The 17,059-nt window shown below is 40.8% G+C and overlaps 1 protein-coding gene across 5 annotated transcripts in view; it reads right to left on the reverse strand.

Moving 5' to 3' along the window:
• The window catches only part of LOC143290361 (V-type proton ATPase 116 kDa subunit a 1-like), an 83,989-nt gene extending 67,379 nt beyond the window's left edge, over positions 1-16,610 (reverse strand). For 3 of the 5 annotated variants that reach the window (XM_076599736.1, XM_076599738.1, XM_076599737.1), the window contains exons 1-5: positions 16,497-16,610; positions 10,838-11,166; positions 8,277-8,355; positions 5,751-5,848; positions 3,846-3,974 (exon numbers count right to left, since the gene is read on the reverse strand). In XM_076599736.1, the coding sequence (XP_076455851.1) occupies positions 3,846-3,974; positions 5,751-5,848; positions 8,277-8,355; positions 10,838-10,954 (423 nt within the window). In that variant the 5' untranslated portion in view covers positions 10,955-11,166; positions 16,497-16,610. The remainder of the gene's footprint in view (positions 1-3,845; positions 3,975-5,750; positions 5,849-8,276; positions 8,356-10,837; positions 11,167-16,496) is intronic. The other 2 variants (XM_076599735.1, XM_076599734.1) reach the window with 2 other exon arrangements.
• Positions 16,611-17,059: the final 449 nt, after the last annotated feature.

The following is a 17,059-nucleotide window of genomic DNA, read 5'->3' on the forward strand; positions in this document are numbered from 1 at the left end:
TCCACTGTGATTTTAATTAAACTGTGTCATAAACATGCCATACTGTCTTTCCTGCAAGTGAGCTCCACTGTGATTTTAATCAAACTGTGTCATAAACGTGCCATACTGTCTTTCCTGCAAGTGAGCTCTACTGTGATTTTAATTAAACCGTGTCATAAACGTTAAACTGTGTCATAAACGTGCCATACTGTCTTTCCTGTAAGTGAGCTCTACTGTGATTTTAATCAAACTGTGTCATAAACGTGCCATACTGTCTTTCCTGCAAGTGAGCTCCACTGTGATTTTAATTAAACTGTGTCATAAACGTGCCATACTGTCTTTCCTGCAAGTGATCTCCACCGTGATTTTAATTAAACTGTGTCATAAACATGCTTTACTGTCTTTCCTGTGAGCTCCACTGTGATTTTAATTAAACTGTGTCATAAACGTGCCATACTGTCTTTCCTGCAAGTGAGCTCCACTGTGATTTTATTTAAACTGTGTCATACACGTGCCATACTGTGTCATAAACGTGCCATACTGTCTTTCCTGCAAGTGAGCTCTACTGTGATTTTAATTAAACTGTGTCATAAACGTGCCATACTGTCTTTCCTGCAAGTGAGCTCCACTGTGATTTTAATTAAACCGTGTCATAAACGTTAAACTGTGTCATAAACGTGCCATACTGTCTTTCCTGCAAGTGAGCTCTACTGTGATTTTAATTAAACCGTGTCATAAACGTTAAACTGTGTCATAAACATGCCATACTGTCTTTCCTGCAAGTGAGCTCCAATGTGATTTTAATTAAACCGTGTCATAAACGTTAAACTGTGTCATAAACATGCCATACTGTCTTTCCTGCAAGTGAGCCCTATCATGATTATCCATGAATACACTATTTTCTGTGAGTGAACTCCATGTGATTTTAAACTAAACTTTCCATACTATATTTACTGCAAATAATACATACAAACATATAGCTTTCTTTTCCTTCACCGTTTTCTTGTGTAAAATAGGCAAGACTGTGGGATATGTATTACAATGGGGTAAATAACTTACTGTCTGATCTGCAACTTCAGTGATGTCAAAAACAGACATACACAAAGCCAGACCTGTATGTTGATAAAGCGACAGACTACATTAATAAGTTACTAAGTGATCTGCAACTTCAGTGATGTCAAAAACAGACATACACAAAGCCAGACCTGTATGTTGATAAAGCGACAGACTACATTAATAAGTTACTAAGTGATCTGCAACTTCAGTGATGTCAAAAACAGACATACACAAAGCCAGACCTGTATGTTGATAAAGCGACAGACTACATTAATAAGTTACTAAGTGATCTGCAACTTCAGTGATGTCAAAAACAGACATACACAAAGCCAGACCTGTATGTTGATAAAGCAACAGACTACATTAATAAGTTACTAAGTGATCTGCAACTTCAGTGATGTCAAAAACAGACAGACACAAAGCCAGACCTGTATGCTGATAAAGCAACAGACTACATTAATAAGTTACTAAGTGATCTATAACTTCAGTGATGTCAAAAACAGACATGCACAAAGCCAGACCTGTATGTTGATAAAGCGACAACACCCAACTTGAACCAGCACAACTCAAGCACAACTCAAGCTCAGCACACGATAAAATCTACAGCCATTCTGCAAATATCAAGGCTCTTTATGCATAAAAAGGTCAGCTGATACTCACTGTATCACACTTCACTCACAGACTAAGACCATACTTACATACATACAAATTTGACAGTTTTTAACACACAACATTCTTTTCAACTTCAAGACTGAGGTGGTGAGAAAATAAGAAGAGATCATGAAACGTGTTCTAAAAACAGTTCTGTTATTTTAAGGTCTTGTTCACATACGCTTTTTCCTGAGTAACAGAATTAATGCCCTGAAAAATTATGACAAATCCTGTCAGGTAAATGAACAAAACCGTCATGCACATAAAACGTTACATGTCTGTATGTGTGCGTGACAGAAACCTGACTGAATGACGCACCAGAATGGCAGCTGTTAGTTGGCTCTATCTAGCTAGGCAGCCTGTTGTGTGAATGTCTCCGTGTTTGTAAAGTGCTTAGAGCTTGGTCTCTGACCGAGGACTGGCGCTTTTGTCAAACTCATATCATCATCAGGTAGAAATGAGTCTTCACATTCAAAATGAGTCTTCACATACTGCTCATTTGTAAACCACTTGTTTGCTACGTGTTATAAACCTTCTGAAGCACTGAACTACAAACCCGTAGATGTAATATTAAAAAAGTAGAGAATGGCTACAAACTACAAATTGGAAACATGTAGATGTAACACAGAAAATGTAAAGAAGGGCTACAAACTACAAATTGGAAACATGTAGATGTGACACTGAGAATGTAAAGAACGGGTACAAACTACAAACTATGTGCACCATAGCAGAAAAAGGGCACACTCCATTGTAAACATCAGTTGTTTAGAGTCAGAAAAACTGATTATACAAAAGCATGCCAAATAAATGACAAAACTTTCCAAACCATTCAGACAGAAATAAAGATAAACTGACTGAAAATAAAACAAGAAGAAGAAGAAAAGAGAACATACCACATATAAAGAAACAACAGAAAAGGGGACGTGCAGTTCCCAACCCTCAAAACCTTTTCCCCAAAACATTCCGTATGATATATATATATTTATCTACATCATAACACAGTGTTCCATACCACCCATGTCACATACAATACCTTTTCCCCAAAACATACCATATGATATATACATTTATCTACATCATAACACAGTGTTCCATATCACCCATGTCACATACAATACCTTTTCCCCAAAACATTCCGTATGATATATATATATTTATCTACATCATAACACAGTGTTCCATACCACCCATGTCACATACAATACCTTTTCCCCAAAACATACCATATGATATATACATTTATCTATATCATAACACAGTGTTCCATATCACCCATGTCACATACAATACCTTTCCCCCAAAACATTCCAGATGATATGTATCATTTATCTACATCATAACACAGTGTTCCATATCACCCATGTCACGTACAATACCTTTTCCCCAAAACATTCCAGATGATATGTATCATTTATCTACATCATAACACACAGTACTCCATATCACCCATGTCACATACAAAACCTTCCCCACAAATTCCAAATAGTATCTACACATATCTATATCATAACACACAGTTCTCCATATCACCCATGTCACATGCAAAACCTTTTCCCGAAAAATCATATCTACACATATCTACATCATAACACACAGTACCTCATCAAAGGTCTGTTCCTTGCTCCCATTACAATGGTACCTCATCAAAGGTCTGCGTTTTACCCACATTACAATGGTACCTGATCAAAGGTCTGTTCCTTACCCACATTACAATGGCACCTCATCAAAGGTTTGTGTTTTACCCACATTACAATGGTACCTCATCAAAGGTCTGTTCCTTACCCACATTACAATGGTACCTCATCAAAGGTCTGCGTTTTACCCACATTACAATGGCACCTCATCAAAGGTCTGCGTTTTACCCACATTACAATGGCACCTCATCAAAGGTCTGCGTTTTACCCACTGTACACTGCTACCTCTTCAAAGGTGTGTGATTTACCCACTGTACACTGCTACCTCTTCAAAGGTGTGTGATTTACCCACTGTACACTGCTACCTCTTCAAAGGTGTGTGATTTACCCACTGTACACTGCTACCTCTTCAAAGGTGTGTGATTTAACCACTGTACACTGCTACCTCTTCAAAGGTGTGTGTTTTACCCACTACACACTGGTACCTCTTCAAAGGTGTGTGTTTTACCCACTGTACACTGGTACCTCTTCAAAGAAGGTCTGTGTTTTGCGCAGGATGTGCTTGAGCTCCGTCAGCTCCAGGAAGTTCTTCTTCAGGGCTTCAGAGTTGGCGTTCACCTCTTTCATCTCATTCTCCAGCTTCTCAAACGTCGACTGTAAACACACGCATGGCACACCAAACATCATCACTGATGTGGACATATATAAACACACATGGCACACCCACATCATCACTGATGTGGACATATATAAACACAAAACATGGCACACCCACATCATCACTGATGTGGACACATATAAACACACATGGCACACCCACATCATCACTGATGTGGACATATATTAACACACATGGCACACCCACATCATCACTGATGTGGACATATATTAACACACATGGCACACCCACATCATCACTGATGTGGACATATATAAACACACATGGCACACCCACATCATCACTAATGTGGACATATATAAACACACATGGCACACAAACATCATCACTGATGTGGACATATATAAACACACATGGCACACCCACATCATCACTGATGTGGACATATATAAACACAAAACATGGCACACCCACATCATCACTGATGTGGACATATATAAACACACATGGCACACCCACATCATCACTGATGTGGACATATATAAACACAAAACATGGCACACCCACATCATCACTGATGTGGACACATATAAACACACATGGCACACCCACATCATCAATGATTGCAAAATATCATTTCTGTTCCTTTCTTCGGATGGGCACAACAGCCGAATGGTTAAAGTGTTGGGACTTTCACTCTGAGGGTCCTGGGTTCAAATCTCGGTGGTGCCTGGTGGGTAAAGGGTGGAGATTTTTCCAATCTCCCAGGTCAACATATGTGCAGACCTGCCAGTGCCTGAACCCCCTTCGCGTGTATACGCACACAGAAGATCAAATACACATGTTAAAGATCCTGTAATCCATGTCAGCGTTCAGTGGGTTATGGTTTTAAAGTGTTCTTAGCAGTACATGTTGTGCACAGTGTTGAGTGCTGTGTAAAAAAACAAAACAAACAACAAAAGACGTTTTAAAATGTTCTAAGTGTTGTAAGACATTTTAAAATGTTCTTTCTAAGTGTTGAGTGCTGTGCACAGAAAAAACACCATTTTAGAGTGTCCTAAGTATTAAGTGCTGTGCACAGAAAAAACACCATTTTTGAGTGTCCTTAATGTTGAGTGCTGTGCACAGAAAAAACACCATTTTAGAGTGTCCTTAATGTTGAGTGCTGTGCACAGAAAAAACACCATTTTAGAGTGTCCTTAATGATGAGTGCTGTGCACAGAAAAAACACCATTTTAGAGTGTCCTTAATGATGAGTGCTGTGCATAAAAAAACCCACCATTTTTGAATGTCCTTAATGTTGAGTGCTGTGCACAGAAAAAACACCATTTTAGAGCGTCTTTAATGACGAGTGCTGATCACAGAAGAAACACCATTTTAGAGTGTCCTTAATGTTGAGTGCTGTGCACAGAAAAAACACCATTTTAAAGTGTCCTTAATGATGAGTGTTGTGCATCAAAAAAACAACAACAAAAAACCCACCATTTTAGAGTGTCTTTAATGTTGAGTGCTGTGCACAGAAAAAAACACCTTTTTAGTGTCCTTGATGTTGAGTGCTGAGCAAAGAAAAAACACCATTTTAGAGTGTCCTTGATGTTGAGTGCTGTGCACAGAAAGAAACACCATTTTAGAGTGTCCTTGATGTTGAGTGCTGTGCACAGAAAAAAACACCTCACGGTTAAGTATGTGTAATTAATACACCATTTTAGAGTGTCCTTAATGATGAGTGCTGTGCATAGAAAAAACAACAAAAACCAAAAAAAACTAAGGTGTTTTAAAGTGTCCTCAGTGCTGAATGGTGTGGTACAAACCTCCAGGTCAATCATTTCTCGGGGGGCAGGGGCGTCAGGGTTGTCTCCTGTGTCCAGCATGGGGATGCCATCCTTCTTCACTTCCTTCTCCAGGAACCCTGACACCATGACACACCATGACACACCACGACACATGGCACATCATGACACACCACGACACATGACGCATCATGAAACATCATGACACACCACACACCATGACACATCAGGTGACAGAATAAAATGAAGGTGAATGGACCAGCAAGGCAGACATTAAGAAATGATGGACCAGCAAGGCAGACATTAAGAAATGATGGACCAGCAAGGCAGACATTAAGAAATGATGGACCAGAAAGGCAGACATTAAGAAATGATGGACCAGCAAGACAGACATTAAGAAATGATGGACCAGAAAGGCAGACATTATGAAATGATGGACCAGAAAGGCAGACATTAAGAAATGATGGACCAGAAAGGCAGACATTATGAAATGATGGACCAGAAAGGCAGACACTATGAAATGATGGACCAGCAAGGCAGACATTAAGAAATGATGGATCAACAAGGCAGACACTATGAAATGATGGACCAACAAGGCAGACATTAAGAAATGATGGATCAACAAGGCAGACACTATGAAATGATGGACCAACAAGGCAGACACTATGAAATGATGGACCAGCAAGGCAGACATTAAGAAATGATGGACCAGCAAGGCAGACATTAAGAAATGATGGACCAGAAAGGCAGACACTATGAAATGATGGACCAACAAGGCAGACACTATGAAATGATGGACCAGCAAGGCAGACATTATGAAATGATGGACCAGCAAGGCAGACATTATGAAATGATGGACCAGCAAGGCAGACATTATGAAATGATGGACCAGCAAGGCAGACATTAAGAAATGATGGATCAGCAAGGCAGACATTAAGAAATGATGGACCAGCAAGGCAGACATTAAGAAATGATGGACCAGCAAGGCAGACACTATGAAATAATGGACCAGCAAGGCAGACATTAAGAAATGATGGACCAGCAAGGCAGACACTATGAAATGATGGACCAGCAAGGCAGACATTAAGAAATGATGGACCAGCAAGGCAGACACTATGAAATAATGGACCAGCAAGGCAGACATTAAGAAATGATGGACCAGCAAGGCAGACACTATGAAATGATGGACCAACAAGGCAGACATTAAGAAATGATGGACCAGCAAGGCAGACATTAAGAAATGATGGACCAACAAGGCAGACATTAAGAAATGATGGACCAGCAAGGCAGACATTAAGAAATGATGGACCAGCAAGGCAGACACTATGAAATGATGGACCAGCAAGGCAGACATTAAGAAATGATGGACCAACAAGGCAGACATTAAGAAATGATGGACCAGCAAGGCAGACACTATGAAATGATGGACCAGCAAGGCAGACATTAAGAAATGATGGACCAGCAAGGCAGACATTAAGAAATGATGGACCAGCAAGGCAGACATTAAGAAATGATGGACCAGCAAGGCAGACACTAAGAAATGATGGACCAGCAAGGCAGACATTAAGAAATGATGGACCAGCAAGGCAGACATTAAGAAATGATGGACCAGCAAGGCAGACATTAAGAAATGATGGACCAGCAAGGCAGACACTAAGAAATGATGGACCAGCAAGGCAGACATTAAGAAATGATGGACCAGCAAGGCAGACATTATGAAATGATGGACCAGCAAGGCAGACACTATGAAATGATGGACCAGCAAGGCAGACACTATGAAATGATGGACCAGCAAGGCAGACACTATGAAATGATGGACCCTAGTTCAATGATACACCTGACCTCAAACAACAATGGCTACTGTCGAGTTCAATGAGACATCTGTCCTCCAACAACAATGGCTCTCTACGGGACAAAGTCAGTTGTGACTTCCGCATGTTGTGCTATATAGTACAGCAGGATGTGAAACATTCCAGAGACATTCACTGCCAGCACAATCATCTCCTTTCTTTTTGTTTCTATAATCGAAGGCAAACAAAGTACACACACACACACACACATGACTGTTTAGTGTTTCTTGCTCACGTTGCCAAAAAATAATATTGTGAGTTGTTGAAGTCTTAACAAGGATGACACTTTTTGACAACCAGTGCAGAGCTACGTTCAAACCAAAATCGCGAAGAAAAAAAAAAAGAAAGAAAAAGAAAAAAGAAAAAGAAAGAAAAGAAAGCAAACAAACACACAGACACACACACACACACAAAGCAAAGCACACACACACACTTACATAAAAAAACATAAGCATGCGCAAACGTGTACATACACACAGTGACACAAACTTCTCAAAGCTATCAATATGTAACAGCGTAGACAATAACATTCTATCTGATTTACATATTGAGTTTCTAAAAATATATTCTGAATGGCGACAAAACCAACCAACAAAAGATTATTTCAAGAATAAATCAGTGTTGACTAATACACCGAAAAATTACTTTAGTAACATAACATCTACTTATATGACAATAGATAATCACAGCAACTTACGTAATTTTCTCTCCATCTCTTCACACCGCCTGATTTCATTCACAAACTTGCGTTGGAAAGCGTTCACGTCTGGATTTAACTGAAAGTAAACAAAGCATTGGGATACGTGACAGGAATGTGGAATGTAGTGGAGTGATGGCCTAGAGGTAACGCGTCCGCCTAGGAAGCGAGAGAATCTGAGCGCGCTGGTTCGAATCACGGCTCAGCCACCGATATTTTCTCCCCCTCCACTAGACCTTGAGTGGTGGTCTGGGCGCTAGTCATTCGGATGAGACGACAAACCGAGGTCCCGTGTGCAGCACGCACTTACCGCACGTAAAAGAACCCACGGCAACAAAAGGGTTGTTCCTGGCAAAATTCTGTAGAAAAATCCACGTCAATAGGAAAAACAAATAAAACTGCACGCAGGAAAAATACAAAAAAAAAAAAGGGTGGCACTGTAGTATAGCGACACACTCTCCCTGGGGAAAGCAGCCTGAATTTCACACAGAAATCTGTTGTGATAAAAAGAAATACAAAATACAAATACAAAATACAAAATGTCGTCGTTTCCTGGTACAGAATTTGACTGATGCAAAAAATTACTAATATGCACACATACACATCTTTTAACCCTTTCACCGCCAGTCAGTTATGGTGTCTAAGAATAGCTGGGGATTCCCCTGTGATGTGTAGAAAAAATGGCCAATCCTACCACTGAAAATTAAGAGCATTAGGTTAATACACAAAAGGCTCATCATCTGGTTGCATTTCAATGACATGGGTGCTTTACCTAGCTGGTGCCGAAATGCGACCATGGCGGTGAAAGGGTTAACTCATCACCATGCATGCACCCATTACAATGGCAATCACACATGGTGCTCAAGCACACATACACTGAGAAGCAGAATTTTTTAAATCCATATTTGAAGTAAATGACAAACTGTCACTTGTCTAAGCTTTATCTATATCATATCTATATCATACAGCTGTGAATATATATAAATAACTACCAGCTTTACTTTTGTGTGTGTGTGTGTGTGTGTGTGTGTGTGTGTGTGTGTGTGTGTGTGTGCGTGTGCGTGTATAAAACTGTAACTATTGTCAGCTTTAGCTCTGAGTACTGTGAACACGATCTAGTATTTATACATTAAAACAAATTGTGGCCCACAAAAGTGTCAAAATAATCATGCTAATAAATCTACATTAAATACACAGACTAATGCACAAAACAGTCAAATCAACTACATATCTATTACTGGTGTTAATCAAATCCTTAATTTTTTTTTTATAATAAAACACAAATAAAACAAGAATGGATCACAGGCAAATAGTACGACACAGACATTTCATACAGAGACAAAAGATACATAGTGACAAATCATATCCTTCTCTGTCACCGACAAATGACATAAATCATATGTTTCCCTGACACAGACAAATGACACAAACATTATCCTTCCCTGACACAGCCATTATCCTTCCCTGACACAAACATTATCCTTCCCTGACACAGACAAATGACACAAACATTATCCTTCTCTGACACAGGCAAATGACACAAATATTATCCTTCCCTAACACAAACAACACAAACATTATCCTTCTCTGACACAGACAAACAACACAAACATTATCCTTCTCTGACACAGACAAATGACACAAATATTATCCTTCCCTAACACAGACAAACAACACAAACATTATCCTTCCCTGACACAGACAAACGATACAAACATTATCCTTCCCTGACACAGACAAATGACACAAACCATACGGCCCACACACAGATTCAAATGACACAAATAATGAGACACACCCACACAAATGACACAAACCATGTGACACACACACACACAAATGACACAAACAATAGACACACACACACACACACAGATGACACAAACCATGTGACACACACAAATGACACAAACCATGTGACATACACAGACTACATGAACTATAAGACAGACATTCACACAATACAAAGCATGTGACATACAAATGACACAAACGGCAATATTAACATTTTTACCCGTCCACTCTTCGATGTTGAAGTCAGAAATAAAATCTGCCCAAATGGGTATACCTGTTTCAATCGCAAACCCTTGTGTCGTCGTGCACTTTCGTTTTCAGCCTTGTGCGAAGGACACCACACTTCATTCCGTTTACAGTTTCAAAGTGCACAACTCAATACCCCCAAAGCAGCACTCCATTTTTAGACACCTTTCTAATGTGGTTAAAATCCTCGTCTATAGTCGACAAACATATATATAATTAACATTTTTATCCGTTTTGGAGATTTTCATGTATGTTTTGTACTGCCGACGGGTGAAAATGTTAATTATAATATAAGATTGTCGAACCAGAGATGGTGGACACGTTCGTCAGAAACAGGTATACCCATCTGGGTAGATTTTATTTCTGACTTCAACATCGAAGAGTGGACGGGTAAAAATGTTAATATTGCCACACAAACCACAGACCCTCACACAAACAGACAGACAAAGACGCACACACACACGCGTACACAACCACACACACACACACACACACACACACACACACACGGCCACACATACATCTCTGAACTGCACCAGCCCCAGCTCCCCCAGCTCCGACACACAGGTGTAGGCCGCCTCTGACTGCAGGAACATCTGACACAGCGTCATCTCCTCGCTGCGCAACAACCCCTCCATGATGCTGCTGGTGGTGCTCTTCCTCCCTTCCTGAGGCCACTGGATTTCTCTGCACGCTCACTGCCTCTCAGCTTGCCTTTCTCTGCACAGTCACGTCCTCTGGGGCTTGCCTTCTCTGCACGGTCACGTCCTCTGGGCTTGCCTTCTCTGCACAGTCACGTCCTCTGGGGCTTGCCTTCTCTGCACGGTCACGTCCTCTGGGCTTGCTTTCTCTGCACAATGATAATGAAACGAGTTGAAGGTAATAACTCACGGGTGTTCAGTGCTGGCACTTTAGTTGGCCCTGTGAAAGTTCGTGAACCCAGGAAGTAGGGCATGGATATAAATTAACGCAGCTGACAAACAGGCTGCGCCAGTGGCACTCGCTGTACGCTTGTTCGGCGGTAAATCTGCTTTGTTTCTTTCGCGCATCATCTCCTCGGATGGATCAGAAATGACTAAAGAAGTGGTTTTCTAAAAAGAACACAAAATAAGCTTTCCATTGACTCCAAACACAATATGTTTTCTTACATAGCAGTTGTTGCGGCAATGGCTGAAACATAAATGAAGAAAAAGAGAAGGATAAGCAGAAACATGATCGCAAAAATCGTTAAGTTTAAATCCCTCTCTAAGAAAACAGGTGTTTAGCACAATAACATCGTAAATACACACAGAACATATAGCATGCCTGCATGCAGATTAGCTTCCTTTTGAGTTGTGCGATTTTTCTTGGCAGCACAACAAATGTTTAAATGAACACACTGTAGCATGGTGAGTGCGAGCAGCAGGGGGATGGAGAGCGGGGTGAGTGTCTGTCGGCTTATGGCACTGCCGTGCCCTTCATTCCACGAGAAAGACGAAGGTTTTTAAGGTAAAAAAAATGAAACGATGATGTTGATAAAATAATGAAATTGTGTAAATCAAATCAAACTGCACTCCAATAATACAACCAGGAATAGCAATAATTCAACTTTCTGTAATCGCTGCAGGAAATGTGTGGATGCTGTGAAAACGTGGGAAAAGTGGGGCGGGGGCTGCGGGTCCGAGTGAAACAAAGAAGGCAGTGTCCCAGTTTGGCGCGCGGGGCCAGAAATACCGCAGCGAATGTGCCGGTCAGTGCAGAGTGCGGTGGGAAAGTCTGGCATTAAAAATTTTTCGACCCAAGACGCTAGACGCTGCTCGGCTAACTAAAGAGCCGGATTTTGTGCTCGGCTGAGCAGCCGTGAACTGTCGAATGAGGACAATTCTTCACTCACTGAGCCCTTGGTCTGAGCATTGCTCTGGCATCAGTGAAGTGGTTTTCACAGTCTCCATAAAGAAAGGGAACTAACTCCTACAGTATTTCTGGATGTGTCCACACATGATTTGGAGAGAAAACAGTCTACTTTCTTCGAGTTTTTTCCCCGCATCAATATGGTAACTGGTATGGAAGCCTTCCCAGACTGTCAACTTACTTTCTTCAGGTTTTTTCAACATCACTATGGTAACTGGTACAGAAGCCTGCCCAGGCTGTCAACTCCCCAGAGTTGAATAGGTTTAAAACTAAGCAAATCTGATTATTGTATGATGTTTTATACGTAATCTCTTTCTGTGATGACTGCAGGTGTGTGATTGTGATTATTCTGTGTGAGTTTTTTGGCAGCTTAGGATACACTAAGCACATTAAAAATGCATTCAGTTCGTACTGAATGACTGTGGCTCTCACACATTATTCACAACATACATCACAAATCAATTTCTCTTGGAGATAACAAAGTATTATGTATTCTCTCTCTCCCTCTCGTCTGTAAACATTGTTCACTGCTAAGACTGAGTCATGCAACACAGTCCTGGTGAACAGCATTTCAGTCATGAACTGACAACGCTTCACTGATCAGTTTCTCTTCACTAGTGTTCCAAGCTCCCATGTTCAGTGTAGAAACCTCCATGGACTGTGAGGGGTTGGCAGGTTGGGGGGGTGGGAGGAGGGTAGGGGGTGGGGGGGAAGACAATGATCAACGAGGGCTGTTTGACAATGGATACCACCCTGTCAGGCGCAGGCCTGGTGACTGCTGATCAACTGCATGTAACAGGTTGTCACATCTATCATGGGATCAGACACACACACCGTGCGCACACACATAAACACACACACACACATTATTGTACACACACACACACACACAACACACACACACACCAGCTGACGCTCCATATGTCAGCGTTTTGCCACCCACCTTCTCTATCATTCCTCCGTAACGCCCCCCCCCCCACCCCCCCACACACACACACACTCCCCCTCACCCACTCAACCCCTGACACCCCCACTCTTGCTCACTCCTTTGTCACTCTCAAGCACACCCATCCACCTATGGCATAAAAAAAAAATCATAAAGCCATAAATACATATTTTTTCACATTTATGGTGTGCTGAAAAAACAAAACAACTGAAATGAACCGAAGGTTTATAAAACAGCAGTTTTTTTCTTTCCTGATGTAGGCCCAACACTCGGCTTATATCACAGACTGACATAAGTTTTACATTTGGGCCAACAGCAAAGTGAGAGCTGTATTATCAATGGTTTCTCCAGTCAATGGGAAACCATTTACAGCTTAGTCTTTTGTGAAGAACTATGACTCTCAAACTAGGAGGCAAAACTGCACTGGCTCTCAGTGCTGCAGCCTTATGGGCTAGTTGGCCTTTGGGAACCATCTCAACGCCGACTGTCCTAAAACCCTCTTGGCTGAGAGAGTGGGGATGTACTTGGGCAAGACACTCTCCACTATAATCAAATTCAAGCCCAAATAGTCGGAACAGCAGTTGCCAACTCTGCTGTTCTGATGGTCATAGTCTGACACAACTGACTATCATATATATAATGATGAAATCATAAATTATACACATGTAAACAAAAGCCTCTCCCTGACCTCTACACATGACCACACATACAAGACCTTACCAAACCTAAACTACTTCATTTATATTTACCATATTAGTATTACAGTAAAATTTTACATGTTACCCAAGTCCACATTCGTATCCCAAAAATGTGATTATGTATAGCTCATAATTTATTATCCTGAACCCTGGCATGACACTGTGCTCTCATGGACTGATGAGGCTGGCAACAAAGATGTCTTGCTGGAAACAAATACATGTACTGACAGAGCAGAATAGCAGACATCCTTCTAGAAAAGGTGACACAGGTGGACATTAAGATCTAAGAAGTTTTCTTTACACCAGGAGGAAAGTTTTTTTTAACTTGCTCAAAATAAACAGCATCAGAATTTGACAGATCTTCTAGGACTGAGGACAGATCTTCTACAGCTTATCTGAAAGGAAAATGAACAGACCAAATTCTGAGAGAAGTTATTCAACACACACTGATTATATGTAATATACACATTCTTCAATTGCAGTCCCTACCTGTGCCATACCCACTCATTTTATGCTCACTTTCAGACAGTTATATGACTATGAAAAAGGTTAACAGTGACCCACATGGCCCACAGTGCAATGGGGATTAGGGAGGGGGAGGGGGTTGGGGGGTGGGAGGGGGGGGGAATCACTGTTCAGTGTTCATCATGACTTTGCCTGCTGCAGACAAAAGCTGTTTGATCAATGAGAGTGTGCTGTACATGTGACTGATGACTGGCAGGAAAATGTTCACCCCTTCAACACTCTCTCTCTCTCTCCATCTCTGCCCTGAATCAGTGGATGCTTTGTCTCTGATGACAACTTGGAGGTCAACTCTGGATCAGCCACAGAACATACTCAGCCTCCTGCTCAGCTTTCTCTCCTTAGCTGGCTACATCTAGCTCTTCAACTATCTCCAACCCCACTCTGCAAACCATCATTCTAACTTTCCATATTGTCAAATAATTCATCTGATACAATTCTGCCATACCTATTACTAAATTCATCATCATTAATGACTTAGACTTCTGCAACATCTTGGAAAGTAAACTCTCTTTTTTTTTTTCTTATTGTAACACAATGCTTTTCAATCCACTAATGTAAGATTGTGGTTTGTCGTCCGCCATTTTGATAGCATTGTGAGAGGGGTATTGACAATAACATCCAGAAATTATCATACAGAGCGGATAATGAAAGTAGCCATCAAGCTTTCTGACAATGGCTACTGGGGCATATCAACTTTAAAACATAACTGAGAAAAATCTGGAAATGATGCTGACTTAAGTATTTATCTACATATATGTCCTGGGGCAAATAGTGAAGCATTTTTTGCAGACGTGAATCATGGGGCACTGAAGAGGTTAACAAAAATTGTTAATGTGCTGTTGTGCATGGCGAAATACCAGACTTTATCCTAAGGTGAAGGAAAAACATCACCAACAGACAGATAATTAATTATACAGGAAATTCTGTCTTAAAAAAAACAACAGATCTGATTACATTTAAGTTTAAACTAGACCACACCCACAAATTCATGTCATGTTGCATGGATCTGCTATAAATGGCTTTAATTCTAAGAATGACTGATGTTCAAACTACTCAACAGGCTTTCGGGAAAAAAGGCAGATGTAAAAATTTGTCTGGAATGTGATGAATGCAATGTCCAGAAACACCAAGTGTATGTGTGGGGATGTGGGGGGGGGGTGCTTGTGTGCATGCATGTGTACACGTGTGTTCACGCATGCACTCATGAGTGCATACATGTATGCGCACGTGTGTGTGTGTGTGTGTGTGCGTGCGTGCGTGCGTGCGCGCGTATATGTGTGTGTGCGTGAAAGAAACCATCCACAATTCTGATTCAAAAAGCAAAGGTGACCTCACTTCCAGATCTGCCATCTAATCTTACCTTCACAAAACAATAATCTGATTCATAGGACAGTAAAGAACAAAGTCACTTCTCGTCCTATAACATTTCCTGAGTTTACTTTTTACACTAATTACAGATTCACTTGCTACTCTCATTCCAAATCCACAACACTGTTTCTAAACACACACACACACACACACACACACACACACACAAACTCACACTCTCTTACACACACACAGGTACACTGATTAAAAAGGGAATACTACAGTCTGGCTCTTCAAATCTGATATAACTGCAAATGCTGCTAGCTTTCGACCTGCTTCATCACCCGGGAAAACAAAACTGGATGCAGATAAACCATTATTATATCCCTAAATGGCATCCTCCGTCATAACTGTACACTCTCAGCATATTTTTGGTTCTATGAACCACTTCTACATGATAGTCTTTTCGCGTTCTTTTCCTGTGTGGCTGTCGTTTGAATGGCACATCATATCTAAATGTGTAAAATTTGAAGCGAAAGTAATTAAGAGGGGCCAAGGTGACTGTCTGCTGGTTGTTATCGTCCAATCGTTGTGGTCGTTATCAGCCACATCAGCCAACTCGATGGCGATAAGTCCGGTGGACCAATGTTGTCCAAACATCAGTTGGGCCCAAAGGTTATCAGGCTGGACATTAATTTCAACATTTTCAGCAGCTGCTTCACAACCTTTTTTTTCAAAATACCGATAAAATGGATGTCTCGAAAACTAAATAACAGGCAGCTCTAGGAAGAAAACAAAGCGAAGGCTACATACCTGTCCCTGCTGATAAGTCTGCTTTACATAATTTAGGCCGACTATCAAACGATATCGGCTGCTGCTGCAATGATCATAATTCCGTGTGGTTGTCATGTGACTGATGACATCAACAGTCAGGGGTACACCATTCTACAAACCTGAAAAACAGACAAGTCAGAGTAGTGTACCCTTAGTGGCAGTGGTAATCGGTGGTTTCACGGATTAAACACCGTGGCTCGAACGTTGAGCTATCAGCTTCATCGAGTTATGAATTAATGAAATACACAGTCTAGTACGTGGATGAATATTATAACAAGATGGTTTCACATTAGTGTTGCGACTGACTACGTATCAAAATCACTACTGTGAACCTTTCTTCTTCAGTCTTTTTTTAATTGTTTATCAGAGGCTTCTTATACCATTACAGGAATTGACAGAATATATATATATATATATATATATATATATATATATATATATATATATACGCATGTAGCTGATTGTGGCAGTGACATGGAAGAAGATTAATACTCCTCTCCAGATTTTTTCTCCATTCCCACACTGACGACAATGTAGAGCCC

Source organism: Babylonia areolata, chromosome 15 (genome assembly GCF_041734735.1).
Source record: "Babylonia areolata isolate BAREFJ2019XMU chromosome 15, ASM4173473v1, whole genome shotgun sequence".
Classification (NCBI taxonomy): domain Eukaryota; kingdom Metazoa; phylum Mollusca; class Gastropoda; order Neogastropoda; family Buccinidae; genus Babylonia; species Babylonia areolata.